This window comes from Tenrec ecaudatus, chromosome 1 (assembly GCF_050624435.1).
Source record: "Tenrec ecaudatus isolate mTenEca1 chromosome 1, mTenEca1.hap1, whole genome shotgun sequence".
NCBI classification, from domain to species: domain Eukaryota; kingdom Metazoa; phylum Chordata; class Mammalia; order Afrosoricida; family Tenrecidae; genus Tenrec; species Tenrec ecaudatus.
In genome coordinates, this window is record NC_134530.1 from 99,198,518 (window position 1) to 99,217,707 (window position 19,190).

General features: G+C 38.6%; 1 protein-coding gene across 1 annotated transcript in view; it reads right to left on the bottom strand.

Moving 5' to 3' along the window:
• Positions 1-19,190, bottom strand: part of PTGER3 (prostaglandin E receptor 3) — a 96,569-nt gene that overhangs the window by 37,516 nt on the left and 39,863 nt on the right. The window contains exon 3 of the mRNA XM_075536451.1: positions 9,990-10,169. Coding sequence (XP_075392566.1) covers positions 9,990-10,169 — 180 coding nt within the window. The remainder of the gene's footprint in view (positions 1-9,989; positions 10,170-19,190) is intronic.

Sequence of the window (19,190 nt, forward strand, 5' to 3'; positions counted from 1 at the left end):
CAGAAGCAAAAAAGCCCACATGGAAGAAGCACACCGGCCAGTGCGATCACGAGGTGCCAAGGGACCAGGTATAAAGCATCATGCAAAAAAAAAAAAGATATATGTGTGTGTATGTATGTGTATATATATGTATATATACCATATTAAATGAAGGGGGAAGTGCAGAGTGGAGATCCAAGGCCCAAGTGTCGGCCAATGGAGATCCCCTCATAGAGGGGTTTAGGAGAGGAGATGGGTTAATTAGGGTGCGAAGTAGTACCGATGAAGAACACAGCTTTCCCCCAGATCCTGGATGCTTCCTCCCCCCAACTACCATGATCTGAATTCTACCTTGCAGGGCTGGATAGGGCAGAGGCTGTACACTGGTACATATGAGGGCTGGAGACACAGGGAATCCAGGGTGGATGATACCTTCAGGACCAAGGGTGTGAGGGGCGATGCTGGGAGAGTGGAGGGTGAGTGGGTTGGAAAGGGGGAACTGATTACAAGGATCCACATGTGTCCTCTTCTCTGGGAGAGGGACAGCAGAGAAGGGGGGAGGGGAGACTCCGGATAGGGCAAGATATGACAAAATAACGATGTATAAATTACCAAGGGCACATGAGGGAGGGGGGAGAGGGGAGGGAGGGGGAAAAAAGAGGACCTGATGCAAAGGGCTTAAGTGGAGAGCAAATGCCTTGAGAATGATTGGGGCAGGGAATGTATGGATGTGCTTTATACAATTGATGTATGTATCTGTATGGATTGTGATAAGAGTTGTATGAGTCCCTAATAAAATGTAAAAAAATAAAAGAGGAGAAAAAAATGATTAGGGCAAAGAATGTACAGATGTGCTTTATACAATTAATGTATATATATGTATGGACTGTGATAAGAGTTGTATGAGCCCCTAATAAATTGTTAAAAAAAAACCTGTAGCTGATCACTGACTTTAGATAAATAGTTCTTACTCTGTCTCAATAACTTACAGTATTGTTCTCATTTTATCTTTTGGACAGATTTGGGTTTCAAGATTTTTAAGGCAACTTCAGTTTCTCAGTTAACCCAGACGAGAGGTCAAGTGTCAATGTAAGTGATAGTGACATGAACTCTGTCTGGGCACATGAACGCTGTATGATCATAGCTAGCATGAATTCAGTAAAATATAGCCATTCAGATGTCCACTATTTTACTGCTCTTTGATGAAAACTATCTTCATAATAAATAAATATGCTACATGTCTGTTAAACAGATTAAATATTCAGAGTTCATTAAAGAAACCATTTAGTAAATAACTAGTCTCCCAGTAAGCACCTATCTAGAAATGTGAACTTAAATAAAGGGAATTGTTAACAGATCCCTTAAAAGTCTTGGGATAAAAGCCCCACTCTCTTTAGCTATCCCTTTGAGAGGCATATACCCCGAGGGCCTCGTATCAAAAGCAAAACAGGAATTGAATGCATCAATAGAAAGCTGAAACCTTCTAAGAAATTGTATCTCTTCCTCGGTGAATAGGTTTATGTGATTATGGAAGCAGATCAGGGCTAGCGGCGATTCGGGCATTGTTTAGTGGTAGCAACACATTGTTGTGCAGTCAGACACAACTGAAATTCTGGTGCCCATTGCCTTGGGAAAAATGTATTCTAAATTACCTTCTCTTTCTCCAAAATGCAGATTCAATGTTACTACCTATGAAAAGCCATTTCCCATCTGTTTAGTTATCTCATGCTGTGGTAACAGAAATATCATAAAGTTGGTGGCTTTCAAAAAAATAAGTTTATTTCTCATGGTTTAGGGGGCTAGAAGTCTGAACTGAGGGTGCTAGTTCCAGGGAAAGGCTCTCTCTGTGAGTGTCAGGTCTGGAAGAAGACTCCTGTCACTTGGGGTTTCTGCTCCCGGGCCATTTTCCTGTGCCCTCACATCTCTCTCCTCATCTCTGCTGGTTTCTCGTTCCTTTGATCTATTTTGTAAAAGATGGATCCAAGACACATCCTACATTAATCCTGCCTTACAAAAATAACCCCAAACTCACCCTCAAATTATATTATAACCACAGATATTTGTTAGGACTTACAACACATATTTTGGAAGGGCATAATTCAATCCAAAACAGCTTTTCACTCCTCCCTATGTGCTTTCATATGGTTACCCTAATCAGTGCTGACCAAGCAATTGCTTACTCTCCCTCTACATCAGGGGTCCTCAAACTACAGCCACATGCGGCCCGCCGAGGACATTTATCCGGCCCGCTGTTTGGTTTTATTACTTCCAAATAAGATATGTGCAGTGTGAAAAGGAATTTGTTCATAGTTTGGTTTTGTTTTTTAAACTATAGTCCGGACCTCCAATGGTCTGAGGGACGTGAACTGGCCCTTGTTTAAAATGTTTGAGGACCCTGCTCTAGATCACAACTCCTTTGAAAGTGGGGGGGTGGGGGGGCAGATGGAGTGATGGTATTTGGCCTCGTGTCTTAGTTGCTAGGAGTGTGCTTGGCAAAGAACATATACCTACTACCACTTTGTAAGGAAGGAAACCGTGAAGGGTCGGCTTTGATTATGAGTGTGTACTCCAGACCGGTTTTAGTCAAGAATGTGAATGGATATTGTTAGGAAGTTCTGGGCTACTAGACAATCATCATAAAGACTTCTATCTGAAATTCTCTAGAAAACTGATTGTAGAAAACATGAGAACTGATCCAGGGATCGGGACTTTACAGGAGAAGAGACAGAGTCTGGCTGTCAAAGACTGTGCTTCTTCAGCACGCCTTCTCTCAGGAGGAAGGAGGGCAAGCTTGCTTAATGTATGGCATTTCATGGGCTTGCCTTTTTAATGTGTGGCATTTCATTAGCTTGGCTTTTGAAGTCTACAGTTTACATAACTTCTTTCATTGAAGAAGAAAGAATATGTATTTAGGACAGAGTAGTGCAAGAAGCCCTAATGGTAAGTGGTTATGAGTTGGATGGCTAACTGCAAGATCATCAGTTCGGAACCCCCAGATGCTCTGAGGAGCAAGACTGGGCTTCCTATTCCCATCGGAAGTTACCGTCTTGGAAACGCAGAGGCGGCTCTACTGTCCTCTAGGATCACTGAGTTCGCACGGACTGGACTCGATGGCAGGGAGTGAAAGAGAGTAAGGAGGCAGCCCAGCATTTGTCTGTACCAAGAATTAGTTCACATCACTACAAGCTGACTAAAAGGGCTCACTAAAAGAAATGACAACTGTTATACTAGAATTCACAAGAAAGAATTTAGAATAAAGTTTAGAAGAGCAATTTAGAATATTAGGAATGTATTCTTTGTGTTAAAAACAAAACAAAAAATCTCTGTGATTTTTAACATTAAAAAAGGTTCTGTTGGTAATGTGAAAAGAGCATCTCTCAGATTTACAACAAATTAATGATAGTTTGTACTGTTGTGATTATGGTATATCAATAGCATTGTTTCAGATATAATGATACTGTTGAATTACATTGTGCTGTTATTTGACTAAGCATGTTAAGTAGGAAATAAGTGAAAGTTCTAATGCAAATAGATGTAAAATATTCCTGACATGAATTGGCGTCAGTAAAAAAAGACAGGTACTTTTCAGAACATTCAACTTTATTATTCATTTACAAACACCACATAAATAACATACATTTCTTAAATACAGACTAGCTATGATTTATTTGCCATCAAAACTCTGATATACTTTTAATAGTCTCTTTTATACTCTGTCTCCCCACGACTGAAGATCAGCCTTTAATAGCACTGGGAGACAAATTTCAATATTCTTAGGACAGTTTCCCCGAAAAACCTTATATAGTGATAGCAAAAGCTGTTCTGTCACTTAATGAAGTGGATAGGAACGGCAGGCTGAGGAGGAAAGGTGGAGAAACATAGACTATGCGGAATTTTTCACTGATCAAGAAGCCTGTGACTTCAGCTATTATTTGGATAAACCATGCAAACAGTAGCATATACATTCATTTATTATACACAGATCAAGTAATCAGTGCCTAGTCTTAGTTTGTTTTCTTAATTTCAACCTTGTGTTATTTGTGTAAAACATTTGGTAAAATAAAAGAGGACAAAATATATATCTTTTTCTTTGCACATATACATATGCATATACATATATATATACACACATAGGTAGATAGGTAAGTAGGTAGATAGATAGATAGATAGATAGATAGATAGATAGATAGATAGATAGATAGATAGATAGATAGATAGATAGATAGCTGGATGGATGTAAATGATTTAATGCTGGAGTACTAACCGAATGGCTGGTGGATTGAACCCACTGTGTGATGCCTCAGGAGATAGGTCTGAGGGTCTGCTTCCAAAAGGTAACAATATTGAAAATCTGAGGGGGCAATTCCCCTCTGCACCAGGGAGTTGCCATGAACTAGAATCGATCTGAGGATGTGAAGGAGAGCTCAGCAGGCTGCGAGGAGCCCTGGCTGATCCGCACTGTGTCCTGATTCTCCAGTGTACGAGAATAAATATGGTGTCTCAGTCTTTGTTGCTGTGCTATGACCTAAAAGGATTAAATTTCATAGCTTGGGAATACAGTGCTTTTTCTCTATATCTTTCTCTGTGTTCTCTAACCAACCCACCCCCTATACCTATCACACAAAAGCACTCTTTCAAAGGAAGAAACAAAATTGAAATGTCTCAGTAAGTTGTATACAATTTTCCCCTGCTAAATATTACAGCTTTGATTTTCACAAAAAATTGAAAACCATATATCAAGGTCTCATTTTTAAACTACTATTAAAGTTTGACAGTTAACAAGCTTTAGCTAAATACAAGCTGATTCACTTTAATGGAAGGGTCGGCATATTCTAAATCCAAATTCACCAACAACAGATTTGAAGAGCTGCACATTTGGAAACTAAGTTCAGCTGTAGGATTAAGTCCAAGATGTTCAAAAAGCTTTCAAAGGTTTGTTATCAATGATGTTTTCTTCCTATTCTTACACTGTATTAAAATTGCTTCATCAAAAACGTAGTTGTTGTTTTTTTAAATAAGTGGACACGGATCTGTCTTCTATACTTCAGAGAAATGACATATTAAAAATATCCAGTATTTCTCTCTCTTCATAGAAACAATCTCAGAGTCATCACAAAGAAATGTTTCTGACACGTTGCCTTGTAAGAGACTAGACAACTAAGTTGGCGTAAGGAGATTTGAGTGGAGCATTCATATTCATAACAAAGCAAAAGCAACAAATAGACATTTAGTTGCTCATTATATAAAACAGATTGGTGCACATTTTCAGAAAATATAGCAGTTTTCATCTAAATAAAGAAAATGTGTTCATTCTCAACAAACAAATGGAGTAACATATAAATGAGATTGATGTATCAGTTCAAGTTATATTTCTAGCGACTTTCTTAATGTATTTTCATGACATCAAAATTAATAAACTAAACCTGTATAGACGATCTGCCTTTATATAGAGTTGTAAAACAAGAGGAGAGCAGGCTCATGTGAGAAAGGGAATGTGGAATCGAATGTTTTGGAAATAGGCCTCACCTGATTTGAGGTCAAGTTCTAAAATTAGTACCTTTCTCCAAAAATGGATCACTGACCCTTTTTGTGAAAAAAAACTATAGACTTTTCAAACTGTCTTAGATGCCTATAGTTTCTTTCTTCAAGCCCTATAGTTTTTGTATTTTTCTTTTTTTTCATTTTGGAAATAAAATCACCCTGGGCCACATTTTTTCCTCACTTTTTTCACTTCTATTCAAGATCAGCTCTGTTACTAGATGCATTCAATGAAGATGCCTAGATGTTTCTATTTATTAACTATATGAGTAGAAATCATCTCACCACAAAATTAACCCCAGATAATGAGGATAATCTAGCTAAATATAAACTTTAGATATATATTGTGTCTAAATTCAAAATTTTGTCCTAATTTTCTGCTCCATACTTAGTATGCTTCATACTTAGTATGAAATCTTTATGAATTCTCTTAGACTAGTGTACTTATGTCCACTATCGAACAAATGTGTATGTGGGTTTCAGGTTGTAAATGGTCTCTATCAACATCACAGGCATATCACCTCTTATCTGCTTTTTATTATAACATGAACAGCAAAAATGGTTCTATGGTTTTAGCTACAGTATTAAAATTCTTCATTTAAAATTATATAACTTAATTCATTGTAAAATTCCATACCATTTATTTAGACCTCAATGTTATAATCACAAAGCAAGCAATTAAATAGCCGCTGTGCCAATCTGGGAGAATTGATAGCCTAAAGCTTTCCTCCAAACAAAATGTATCTGTTTGCTTTATTCCGATTAAGCTTTCCATGTGCTATTTCTACCGATATCCTGCAATAGCTGTGGTCAGTCAGCTCCTATTAGCTCACACATATCAAAAGAAGCTTCGGGGATAATGGAAAAATAAATAACAAATGTGTTGAAAAGCTTCAAAATGTCTCCCTTCTTTTCTGTCTCTGATGGTTGAAAACTGATCACCAAATTAGAATATATAAAAAAAGGAGCAACTGAAACATAGACACCTGAAATAAATAAAAGGCCAATTTTGTCTTGAAAATTTGAGATTAACATACTGCCACCGAAAGACCACCTTATTACAATATTGTTTACTAGGATTTTTGCTTCACTTATTATTCTATTCCAGTATAGTCACAAGGTCTTTTCGGGGTACTTTACACAAGCTTTCACAATTTTTTTCCTGTCAAAAATATCTTATATAATGAATAAGCGTTCAGTAGAAATAGATGCATATATTTTTACTTGATGGTTGTTTAGATGTGGCGTGGTTAATCACATTTGCTAAGAATACTTTCACATATAGTATTAGGTACATTTGATAAGCCTTGAGATATGTATTTTGTTTCTTTAACCCAAGTCATATATTTGAGACCTCCACTATTGAGCTTTCATTTGAAAAGTTCATTATTCTGGTTGGAGAGCAGGAAGCGCATTCTCTTCTGTGACAGCGCAGAGTCCACGCATTCACTGTCTGGAGAAGCAGGGCTGTTTTGTAAAGTCAGTGCTGGCTGATTTTAAGTATAATTTTCACATATTTCTATGCTGCACAGGCTCATTTCTTTCAATAGGTCTATTGGGCATTTTTGTTTATATTTTAAACCAATACAGCCAATTAGAGGAGTTTTCATAATCTATGCATGTACTGTTCAGATATATACATAAATAAATGACATTTGTGAGAGCAAACTTAAAAGCCAGTAGACTTGAACTTGAAAACAGACATGCCCTGGTGCAGGGCTTGTAGATGTCAACTCTAGCCCTTTCTAGGGCCTTTACACACCTTTAAAGTCTAGTCTGAGCTATTATCCAAAGGCTAGAATCATTTGGGATTTTTGCTTCTTAGCCTGTTTTCCCTGGACTAACAGGTGACTGGATTGTAACACTCAAGGGCCATTTGCATAATTGATTTCTCTTCTGCCTTCTTTTCAAACGTGTTTAAACACTGCCAATACTTTAAAACTCCTACTGTGGACCTCCTGGCAGGAGTTTCTTTTGTAGTTATGGATAAGTCAGGGGCTCATTTGTCTTTTCGTATCTCTCTAGCTTGATGAAAAGTGATCTTCCTTTGTCAGTAATAGCCATTATGGTTTTGAAATATCAGACCCCTAAATTATTATTGCAAACAAAGCACTTTGTCCTGTAGTATGATGCTACCCATTTGAGGATAAATTGTAATTAAGTAAGCATAGATCATTCACTTTATCGGCTTCATGGGCTTAAAGAGTGCAACGCCCTTCAACTGCATGGCATGAGAGTCACCAAGGAGCACCCAGTCCTCGTAGACAGTTGTTCATTCCACATCGAACAAATATCTATCAAAGACTTTCTGTAGTCAAGTTGTTGCACCAGACGCTGGAAGGAATAGTCCAACCCCATTCACATTTTCCAGTGCACACCACACCAGACTTGAGGTGTGCGTTCATCTGATTATAATCCAAGGTCAGAAGGCCACCCAACAGGCAAAGCCAAGTATTGTAAGGGCATGTAGGCACTTTTTTTTCTTTCTTAAAGTTATATACATAACTCACATACATTCTGTGATCTACAAAGTGATAAAGAGCAATTATCAAGTAGTTAGCCTCAGATCCCATAAGGTGCTCTGTGGAATAATCCAATGCTAGGGGATGAAGATTTTCTAATGGGGTATCGGTCTAGGTGATCCGTCGTCTTTCCCCAAATTTAGACCATTGGAGCCACCCTGAATTCCATAAGAACTCTCAGCAGCCCTTGTCTTCTCATTCAATTGAATATGTGAAATAAATGGATTATTTCTAATTTGCCTATGCAGATGTATATATTAAGGAGCCCTGGTGGCACTGTAGGATAAGTGTTGGACTTGCGAACTGCAAAGTTAGTGGTTCAAACCCACCAACCTCTCCAAAAGGGAAGATGAGGCAGTTGCTCCTATAAAGATTTACAAAGTATTGGAAACCTTATTATGGGGTTGTTATGAATCAGAACTGACTCGATAGCAATTGGTTTGGTTTGGGTTCAGGTGTATGCATTAATATAATGGATATATTGTAGCTACTATAACTCATTTTCCTTAAATGCCCACTAAACATGGAAAGAAGCACAGTTCTTATAACAAAATGTACACAATTTGAAAATTAAAAACACACAAGGAAAGCAATAAAATAAATTACAAATGACAATCTTCTCTATAAGACTTTAGGGTATTTTATCAAATGAATAGACCAAAGGATATGAAGAGCGTATTGAGTAGGTTCCAGGTAGTGTAGTAGTTTATGTGTTGAGCTACTACTTACTAGGTTAGCAGTTCAAACCCACCAGTACTCTTCAGGAGAAAGGAGACTTTCTACTCCTGTAAAGATTTACTGGCCAGGAAACCCACGGGCGCAGTTCTACTGTGCCTAGAAGGGTCGGCATAAGTTGGCATTGACTTGATGACAGTAAGTTTCTTAGAACTTGAAGGAACTTTGTTTAAAGTGCAATCCCCAAATCTCAATGTAGTGTTACAAAGGTGCCATGCTTAGGTATCAAGGTTAGTAATCCTAAATATTTAGGTAGTGTTATTTTGAGAACACAGAGGAAGAACTATGAGAAGGTCAATCTTATTAGATTTCTTATTCTATAAACAGGGTCAAGGAGTCCTGGGGGCACAGCGGGTAAGCGACCTGATGCTAACCTCAGGACTGGCCGTTGAACGCACTCCGGGTGAGAGAGATGTGGTAGTCGGCTTCTGGAAAAAGTAGTCTTGGAAATCATCCAGGGCAGTCCAACTCTGCTCTAGAGGGTCGCTAAGAGTTGAAATTGATTTCACGGCAGTAATTTGGTTTTGTTTTTGAGTAAAAATGCTAAACTGTGGAAAGTCTTTTTTAAACCTTTGAAAATATTCGTGGCCTCTAGAATCAGATTTAACCTTTAAAGATCCAAAAGAATACACAATAAATTGGCTTTCAGCCTAATTTAACCTTTCAACATGTGAGGGGGAACATGGCACAGATCAAAAGTGAGAGAGACTGAGAGAACACAGAAGACCAAAGTTCTTGAACTAAAAACCTTATCCTCTTGTCTTTAAAGATATGCATGGTTAAATCTCCTTATATTCAGTATACTAGAATATTAATTATGTCTACTTCACTCCCAAATAGGCCAAGATCTTTTATTTAAATAAGTGCTCGTCACATAATTATATCTTCTGCTAAACTTGGCTGAGACCCCCATGACGTTAGATTGTTATGACTATATTTTCCTTTGTGTTTTGATATTTTTGGCACATAGTGGATTATCTATTTTTGAGACCATTTAGTCTTGTATCAAACATTCCACTTGAATGCATAAACAGAGGCATGCCATTGATGCTTAAATGCACACTAAGGTCTAGGGCTACTGGTTGCCCAATTCTGTGAACATTCGAGCTGATTACGTATTCTCTTTCATGCTCTTGCATGTATTATTTCATTGGATAGTGAGATAGGTTGCCCTTTCTGTCCATCATTTGAGCAGCTGGAGACGGCATTGGCTACCTGGCAGAACTTTCGAAGAAGGATCTTTCTTAGCAGCAGGTAAACCCAGGGATCCAGGATCTGGTTCAGGGACGCCAGGCGAACCGCTATTAAGAAGAAATTGCATTCGGTCTGCTTTTCGGTCTGACTCTTGCAGTGCTCAACTGAGGTCTGATTGAAGATCATTTTCAACATCATTATCTGAGAAAGAGACATAGAATAGTTCAAAGACGGATAAAGTCACATGCATGTCAATCACACAATCGTTCACACAAGCGCTAGTTAGCACTCGGTGAGTTGATCTACAGAGCAGAATGATTAGTTGAAGCCATGCTATCTTCCCAGGATTACCCCAAGACGCTGCCGTTGAGTTGACTTTGGATCGGAGCCACTCGGTAGCACAGAACTTAACTGTCCCCTGACGAGTCCACGGCGGAGGTGCTCACAGAAACCCGCACCTTGGTACCTAATGAAGCGCTGTCACCACTGGTCCACCAGGGCTCCTATTCAAAGCTAAGCCCTGGCTTAAACAAGACAGTCCTACAGATTTTCCCACAATTTTTTTTTTTGCTCTTATCCTGGTGTAGCTAAATAGCCCATATTCTCAGGCTCTGTGGAATTTAAGAAGCTTGAAAACGACACATCTCAAAATTAGCCAAAGCCGGTCTGTCCTGCTTCAGAAAAGCACCAGTGCACTGGCAGATCCAAATGAGAGTCAGCACTTCAAACCGCCCCTCCCCCAAAGGAATTTGATAGATTAGCTTGATATCAGAAGATATTCATTCTCTTAATCCTCCCCCCCCACCCCCACCCCATCCAAGTCTGCCTCTTTTACTATTGCACTGCCTTCTTTGCAGACGGGGAGTTCCGGTGCAGGGCAGCAAGAACAGAGAGCGCAGGTGGCAGTACTTCCGGCACCGCCAACTCTGCTTACAGAATCCCAGTTTTACTTTAAAAGTATAGTTGCATAACAGGTAAGAAGGCAGACAAATTAGAGGGCAGAGAGATCGGGAAGATTACATTAAAGTGTTGATCAGGTTACTGTGACTTGCCTCCATTTTATCCCCCTTTCCATCTTTTTTTTTCCAAAGCCATTTTATTGGGAGGGATTACAGATATTATATTATCGCATAGTTCAATGCCATCAAGTACAATTGTACAAGTATGGTACAATCGCTACAATCAGTTTCAACACATTTTCTTTCTTCTTGAACTCCTTGATATCAACTCCCCTTATCCCCTCCGCCCACTGCACCCCCAGGCACCCTTACAGGTTCATCAATCCTGGGTTCATATACAGAAAAACATAACAGAAATTCAAGAGGGCTACCGCCAATGACAAAACACATCGGAGATACACCCCAATATGAAAAAGAATAAAAAACACAGAAAATGTTGAAACCGATCAGGGTATCTGAGGCAGGATCAAGTGACACGGCTTGATCAGGTTTATAATTTTGACCTTCTATAGTCATCTCTCCAAGGCACTTCATTTAGGACCAGGTTCTCCCCATCCCTCCTTTTTGGAGAGAGGGAAATCCCTGGAGGATCATTTCCTGTGTGATCTCACAGATGTATTTTGGGCTCCTCCTGTCATCTATACCCTTCTGCAAACCAGAATTTCACAATTTAGGCCCTGACACTTTCCCCCACTTCAGCTTGTTGAAGAATAGCATCAGGTTATTTTTAATACAATCTCTGTCAAGACTTAGAAATTTCCAGGTTGCACACATTAAAGTAATTCACTTCCTGGGTTTGATGCACATCCATTGGCTAAATTACCACCTAGTTACTGCGCAAAATGGTGGTTCCACAAACGAAGAAAAAAGGACAATGGGCATGGACCAAGTAGAGAACCACATATTTTGACTCTGTAATTTCTTTCACAGGATTTTATTCCAAAGAATTTTAATTTTTTAAAATACTATAGAAGCAAGTGATTACTCAGAGAAGCATTTCCTATTAGTAAGAAACTCTAAATGTATAAAGCTCTAACATTAGGGGTAAACCTTAATGTAATATAACCTATTAATATCACAGCATTTAAGAGTTAAGTTAAAAATAATAAAATTCATATAAATTTATATTGTTATTATAATTAAATAAAATATATAGATTTGTGGAAAACAGTGGAATTATTCATAATAACCAATCATCTTAAAATTATTTTAAAATTTTATTTAATAAAAACACAAAACAAATGGTCTAAGAAAGTCTTTTATTTAAAATTAGTGAATATTACTTCCTCATTAATACATGCACACTATTCTACTGCAAGTATACTTAAATATGCCTATATAAATATCTTCTGTGTCTAGCCGGCAGTCTGAGAACAGAATATGGTCTCCAATTGTAGTAAGCAGCATAACTCGCATAGACCTCACATCTGCCTATCTGTATATTCCTTTTCGTGGAAGAAGGACATTTGTAAATTTGAATAAAATAAGGACCTTGAGATGGGGAGAGTATCTGGATTAGCTCAATCTAGCCCTATAAAATTGTACAGCGACAACTTTCCCTGACTAACGTAGGAGACATGACCAGAAAAAGAACCAAAGCTGTGCAATATTTCTGGCTTTGAAGAAAAATGAATGGAGCCACAACCAAGAAAAATAGATGGCCTCTTGAAGCAGGAAAAAAACAAGAGAGCAGATTCTCTCCAAAAGCCTCCAGTGCAGAACACAGCCTGGTTTTATGCCCACGTAAGACTGGAGACCCATGCAAGATTTCTAACGGCAAAGAATAAATTTACATTGCTTTAAGCCATCAAATTTGCATTAGTTTGTTACAGCAGCCATGAAAAACTAATACTCCTATATAATGAGCTATCAACAAATGTTGAGACTAGATGGTGGCCAGGGCTGGGGGACAGGGGGCATGAATTCTCTCACAGATAAAACATTTAGCAAACTTGCTTACATTCTTCTTTTCCTTAGAACATATTTTTGGTAATATAAATATAGTAAAAGTAAGCTTCCTCCTCAAACCTGTCTAAATTATCTCATTTTCTAAATTTGCAACATATAAAAATGAATACATGCTATCCCAGTGGTATCAATTAAATTTAAGTCTGTTTAACTGAAGGATATGAAAGTGATATTTTCAACTGAGTTGTAAGGGAAACATATGCCTGTTAATTATTTTTTCTCTCTCATAATAAACTATTTGAAAAGTCTTGTCTAGTCACTCAGCCATTGGCTTCAGCAAGTAGATAAATATATTTGAGCACAGCACATTCCAAGAAGACCTCTAGCCTGGTCTGAACCAAACAGACAGCAAACTCAGTGCCATAAGGTGGGTTCCAACCCATAAGGGCCCTAGAGTGCAGAGTTGAACTGCCCCCTTTGAGTTCCCAGGGCTGTGAATGTGTATGCAAGCAGAAAGCCCCATCTTTCTACTACTGAGCAGCTGCTGGGCTGGAACTGCTGACCTTGCGGCAAGGAGTCCAGCATGTAACCCACGATGCCCCAGAGCTCGGTGAAACCGGTCTAGAGGGCATCTAAGCTTATTTAAGTCACATTTTCATTTGCTTTTATAAACATTTTTGTGATTAGGAAAATTTACTAAGTTACTTATTAAATTACTTAAGTAAACAAACAAAAACAAACAAATAACTTTCCTTTATTTACAAATAAACAAACAAAACAAATATAAATTTTCCTTAATTTTTATAAAATCTGTTATTTTTGGAAACTCATATTGGTTTCATGTGCCTTAGAGTGCTTAGTACCCTGTAATGTCCCATTATGGACTATTGGCAATGCAATGATTATAAAATTATGAAATCAAGTTCTGTAAGCAATCATTGGCATCATTTGAGATACACTCTAGCTCTTCCAAGAAATCACGAGATGTGGAAGTTTGAAGATAAATGAAATTAGATGCAGTGAGCATGATAATTCCATTGCCAAAAGCATCGTGGTGGAAGTGGAGATCCACATCCCTAGACTAATTTTGAACACAAATGCAAATTAGTATCTATTGGTTTGCTTCCTTTTATTTAAGATGCTAAACAGATTGCATTTTTCCTATATGTGCCAATATTCTTTAGATTGCTCAGATTAAGAGAAAGCCTTTAGCATGCATATGGTGATAGTTATATGTAGATTTCATTTTTTTTATTATTCAATCACTCTCCCTGAGTGGCACTACTATATAAAAGGATGGTAGTTCAAATCCACCCAGCAGCATCTCGAAGACAGGTCTGACAATGTGTTTCCTAAAGTTCACTGCCTTGAAAATGCTAGGAAGGACTCCTACCACCGCACACGGTGTTATCGTGGGTTGAAATAGACAATTCATACAAGGGTGCTTCAAATAGTTTGTGGAGAAATCCAGTCTTCCCAGGTACTGTCCGAAGCCCTCTCATGCTAAGAGAACCAGCAGGTGAAAGTAGGATGCCCAAGCAGCACAGGTTTGCCAGGACGTGAACTTTTTTAAAAAAAATCATTTGATTGGGGGCTCGTACAATTCTTATCACAATCATTACATACATCCATTGTGTCAAGAATATCTGTACATTTGTTGCCCTCATGAAGTGAACTTTTTTTAAGCACACACATACACCTTACACTCTTGCTTCTGAACAAGCTCGTGTAATGAATGCCTGCTATTCTCGGGGCATCAGTTAGATTTCAATGGGGTCGGATTCAAGGTACAAATTAATCCCTTCAACTGCGGTGCTCAGGAGGGTGAAAAGTACAATCCTGCCTGCACAGAGCTGCAGCTCTCCTGCCAGCGTCTCCCGCCCCGTGTGACTCTGCCGGGCTCTCCCGCCTCTGACTACATTACGTCAGTGTCCACTAAATTCTGAATCTTTGCTAGTGTCAAGGTCCGTGACCTGTTCATTCCGAAAGGAAATCGATGCTTTGAACCTTACCCAGAGATAATGTTCTTTAAATGTGCAAATAATTAAGCTTGGTCAAGGCTTTTCTCTTTTTTATTTTGTCATTGTTGGGTTTTGTTGGTTGGTTTCTTTATTGATTTTGTTTTGTATGTTTTCTTTTCTGTATATGAACTCCCAAATGGGTAAATCTATGTAGACAGAAACTGGATTAACAATTACCAAGGGACATGGAAAGGGACGTTGGGGGAAATGAGAAGCTACAATAACTACACGAACTCAAAGATCTGCCCTTGTGAGAAATGATACAGGAAACTTCCCCCAGCATCAACCCTCATGCTCAATGTAAACAGAGCTCCAGCAATTAAGGAGGCAATCTGTACAAAGCAACAACTCACGGACTGCAGCTCCCAGTTGTATTACATTCACATAAACCCTATATCAGTAGTATATTAAATTCTATGCCGTTACCCAAAGTATCTGATGCTATGGATGCAATCGCTTTATATTCCCAGGGGATGATGAGAGCGTTTTTCTTTTTAATTTCATTTTCTGTTCTCATCATAATAAATCAGAGTAGTACATAACCCATGGGCAAGTGCCCACATTATCTTAACCATAATCCAAGATCATTTAGTTCTGATAGGCTCCCGCATGGTTTTAACCACAATCCAAGAACACCTTATAAAATGGCCCTGCTCAATACTCGCCTTCATGGAATGATCACTGAAGGTAAAGTGCTCTAGCAAACTGTGGTGAAGAAAGCAAATGGTGCCCCATCAGTTGTAATAGTGTCTGCGGCCTTAAAGGCTGGTATTCAAACTAGCAGTCTTCTAAAAAAGGCACCAAATCAGTCTACATGGAAGAAGCGCAGCAGTCTGTGCGATCCAACGATGAGGATAACAATATCCAAATACGATGAAGGAAAAATATCAGAGCTGAAAGGGTGAACACCCAATTGGTAAAAGGCTATGGGGAACAGTGAGAGCCCAAGATCCATCTGCAGAGTCTCTGGTCAGATCAAGCCTCTGGCGGCTCCCCTCTAGCCACAGGCAAGGGACTCGAACAACTGTACTATCAGACAGAGATCATTGTAAACTTGATTATGATGGACTGAATTGTAGTATAATATTATATTTGGTCAGCTGACCTCCCTTTTCTTGACCCAACCTGAATTTCCTCTAGCCTCAACTATTCTTTGCTTGTTCCACAACAGAAATATCTTCTCTATCATTTAAATATTGCTGATAGTCTTTTCTTTCTTCCTTTTAATTGTTATCTTTATAGTATTACTTTTTTCTTTCTGTTTTGTTTTTTATTGTTTCTGGTCGGTTTGCCAGTTTATGAAACATAGAAGGAATGGGTGCATAGAGACAATAACTGATAGAGTGGTTTATCAAGAAGGGTAGTGGGGAGGGTGAGAGTGAGGGGGATTGGGGAGTACACGAATGCGGAAAGAGCTAGGTAACATTAACACTGATTGTGGTGGTATATATGCAACTCATTTTTAAAGCTATTTAACTATAGCAGTGTATGATACGTGAATAATATATCAAGAAACCTAGTAAAGAAGAGAAAGCGAATTTGACTTATGGTTACTATGGGTGGAGGAAGAAGAGCTTTTGTTTGGAGGCATTGAGTTTATGTTAATGGTAGTGGAATCATATGGAAAAAGCCTATCAACAATGGTTGTACAACACAAAGAGTATAACCAATGGCACTGAATAATATATGTAGAAGTTGTTGAATTGGGTAATGGTTTGTTGTGTATATCTTTGCGACAAAAAAAATCACACAAATAACAATGAATATAAGGGAGAAAACATGTAAAATTGATCGCAGAAATGATTGTATAACTCTACATAATATGAATGAACTATTGAATTGAATGATATGTGGTTGAAGTGCCAATAAAACTTAAAAAGTAACTACTAAAAATAAAATGTTCTAAAATTAATGTAGTAATAGATGCACAATTCTTAATATGCTTTTACTATTGGATTGTATGACGTGAATTATACGCCAATTTTAAAAACATGAAAAAGAATCAGGGAGACTTTTCAATGTTGTGCATTTGGATTTTCTTCATTGCAGAGGCTTATTATTATACATTTCAAAATCTTCATTGAGCATTATCTCAGTTCAAAAATGCCTCAGGTTAGAAGCTACAGATGTCTGAAAGATAACAAATAAATAAATTTTGGAACATTAATTGTGGAAGGGAAAAGATAAAGTTATTAGCTACCCTTAGACTCTATTATGTAGATCTAATGCATTTCCAGAGCATTTCTATGTTACTCTGATTTTTCCTCACAAGCCAATTTTTATCCATGTTTGTTTTTCATCATTCACTGTTGGTGAGCGATGGTGAATAACCTGTTCTACCGGAAATGTCTCCTATAGTTTGATTAATGCGTTACATTATAATACCCTGAAACCAGTTTGGGCCCTTTAGACTGCCTAATTATAAAATGTAAAGGGCAATTATGGGAAGAAGCATCACGGCAGACTGTCAAGAACTGCAGTCTTTCTCACCTAGCCACACCTCTGCTCTCCAGCTGACAGTTCCTTGCAGCACTCTAGATTCGACCACTTCAGAAGCCTTGGGATCCTGCCTTGTCAGGATTTCATATTTTTTTTAATTATGACAAGTTGTTCATTTCACTTTTTCAATAATTTAATTTAAATGGGCAACAATGGGTTAAGAATTAGGAAATCTAAATTTAACTACCGTCTCTGCCAGCATGTATGACTTCGAGTAAGTCATTTACTCTCTGAGCTTTATTAAATTCACAAGTACACTATAGATTTGAGCTGAATTACTTCCAAAAATGGTTCAGTAGTTAAGATTTTTCTGATGAATTCTAAGACAAAGCTGGAAAATGGACAAGGGTTTAACTAGGAAAATTTAATAATCATACAGGTAAAAGGTTTGGACCCCAACAGCAAAATTCCTCTTATGGAAAACATTAAATGTATCTTTTGTTTAGGGACGAACAGAGGAAAGAAAAAAATTGAAAAGCAAAAAGGATAAGACAACAAGGGAATCGATTCAGGAGGCTTGAAAGGAGCTATTCAGGGAGGGGAGGCGGGAGAAGTAGTCATTTTAGGGGAAACATGGGTCAAGGTGGCAGACATCCACAGAGCTGACTCAACGCTGCTTCACAGTTGAAACGGATGACCTCATTTTGTATATTAATTGCTCTCTTCTCCAAAATGTGATTAATGCATACTTAATCTATATCCTCTCCATCTTAAGTAGCACAGTTTCAAATCATAATAATAAGCTACTAATTAAAAGAAGATAAGAATACTTCAAACCTTCCATTTACATCACATCCTTCCTCCCAAGCTGCAGGCACAGGTGCCTCCCATCAACCACCACGTTCCGATGATCTGGCGCGGGAGAACCCGGTTGTTTCAGGGGACACTACAAGCACATGAGATTATTGTGTCTCTCTGTACTTTTCTTGAGTTCCTACCTAATAAGAAGAGTGCTTTAACAAGAGCCCTCACAATGGCTGTATAACACTGCGGTTACTGTAACTGCAGGATCATTATCTAGTGACCACATAGGGGAGCTTGGAATGACAGGCGCCCACACCCTTCCATTACATTAGTTGCTGCAGAAGACGTTCCCCGCCTGAGTTAGTGTGAACTGCGAGGAGGGACAGCAAGGCCTAGGACTTGGGCAAACCCGAAAGTATTGTTACCAGGGTTCCAGTTGTCACATGTAAACAAATGCCCTGTCATCAATCCATGCCAGTTCCTAGTGACTCGAGGCCATGCCCGGATTTCTTCCAAACAAAACACGTTTACATGGTTCTCTTTGCAACACACGTGTCTTCGTCTCTTGAGGAAGGTCACCAGGAAAAGGTCCAATCAAAACTGGCTTCGAAAGGGATGTGCTGAGCCAGGTCAGCTCAGAAGTTGAGGGCTACTTTTTTGGGGGTATTCCAAAGTGGTCTTCTCCATGCACTTTCTCCAGAGACATAGCACAATCATAGGAACTTAGACAAAGAAGAAAATATGCACTGAAAAGAATCATTCCATCATTGCAGTGCATCTGCTCACCTTTGCGGTAGCCAGGGCTGTGCTACAAGATGCTCTCTGGGAAACCTATCCCTCCCACGCCAGCCTCCTGGGGCCCTTCAGATGGTTTTGGTTTCTCTGTTTGTTTCCCAAACTCAAAAGGACCCGTTTAGCATGTCAAAACTACCTTCTTCTGAACATATAAATTGAAGAATGAGGAATTCTTCTGGGCAGGGTTGGAAAAATGAAAACTCTGCCTTCAGAAGTGTATCGACCTAGATGGAGACTATATTAAGAAACAACAGCTTTATATTTTGGTGTTATTATATACTAAAGTTATCTATTAA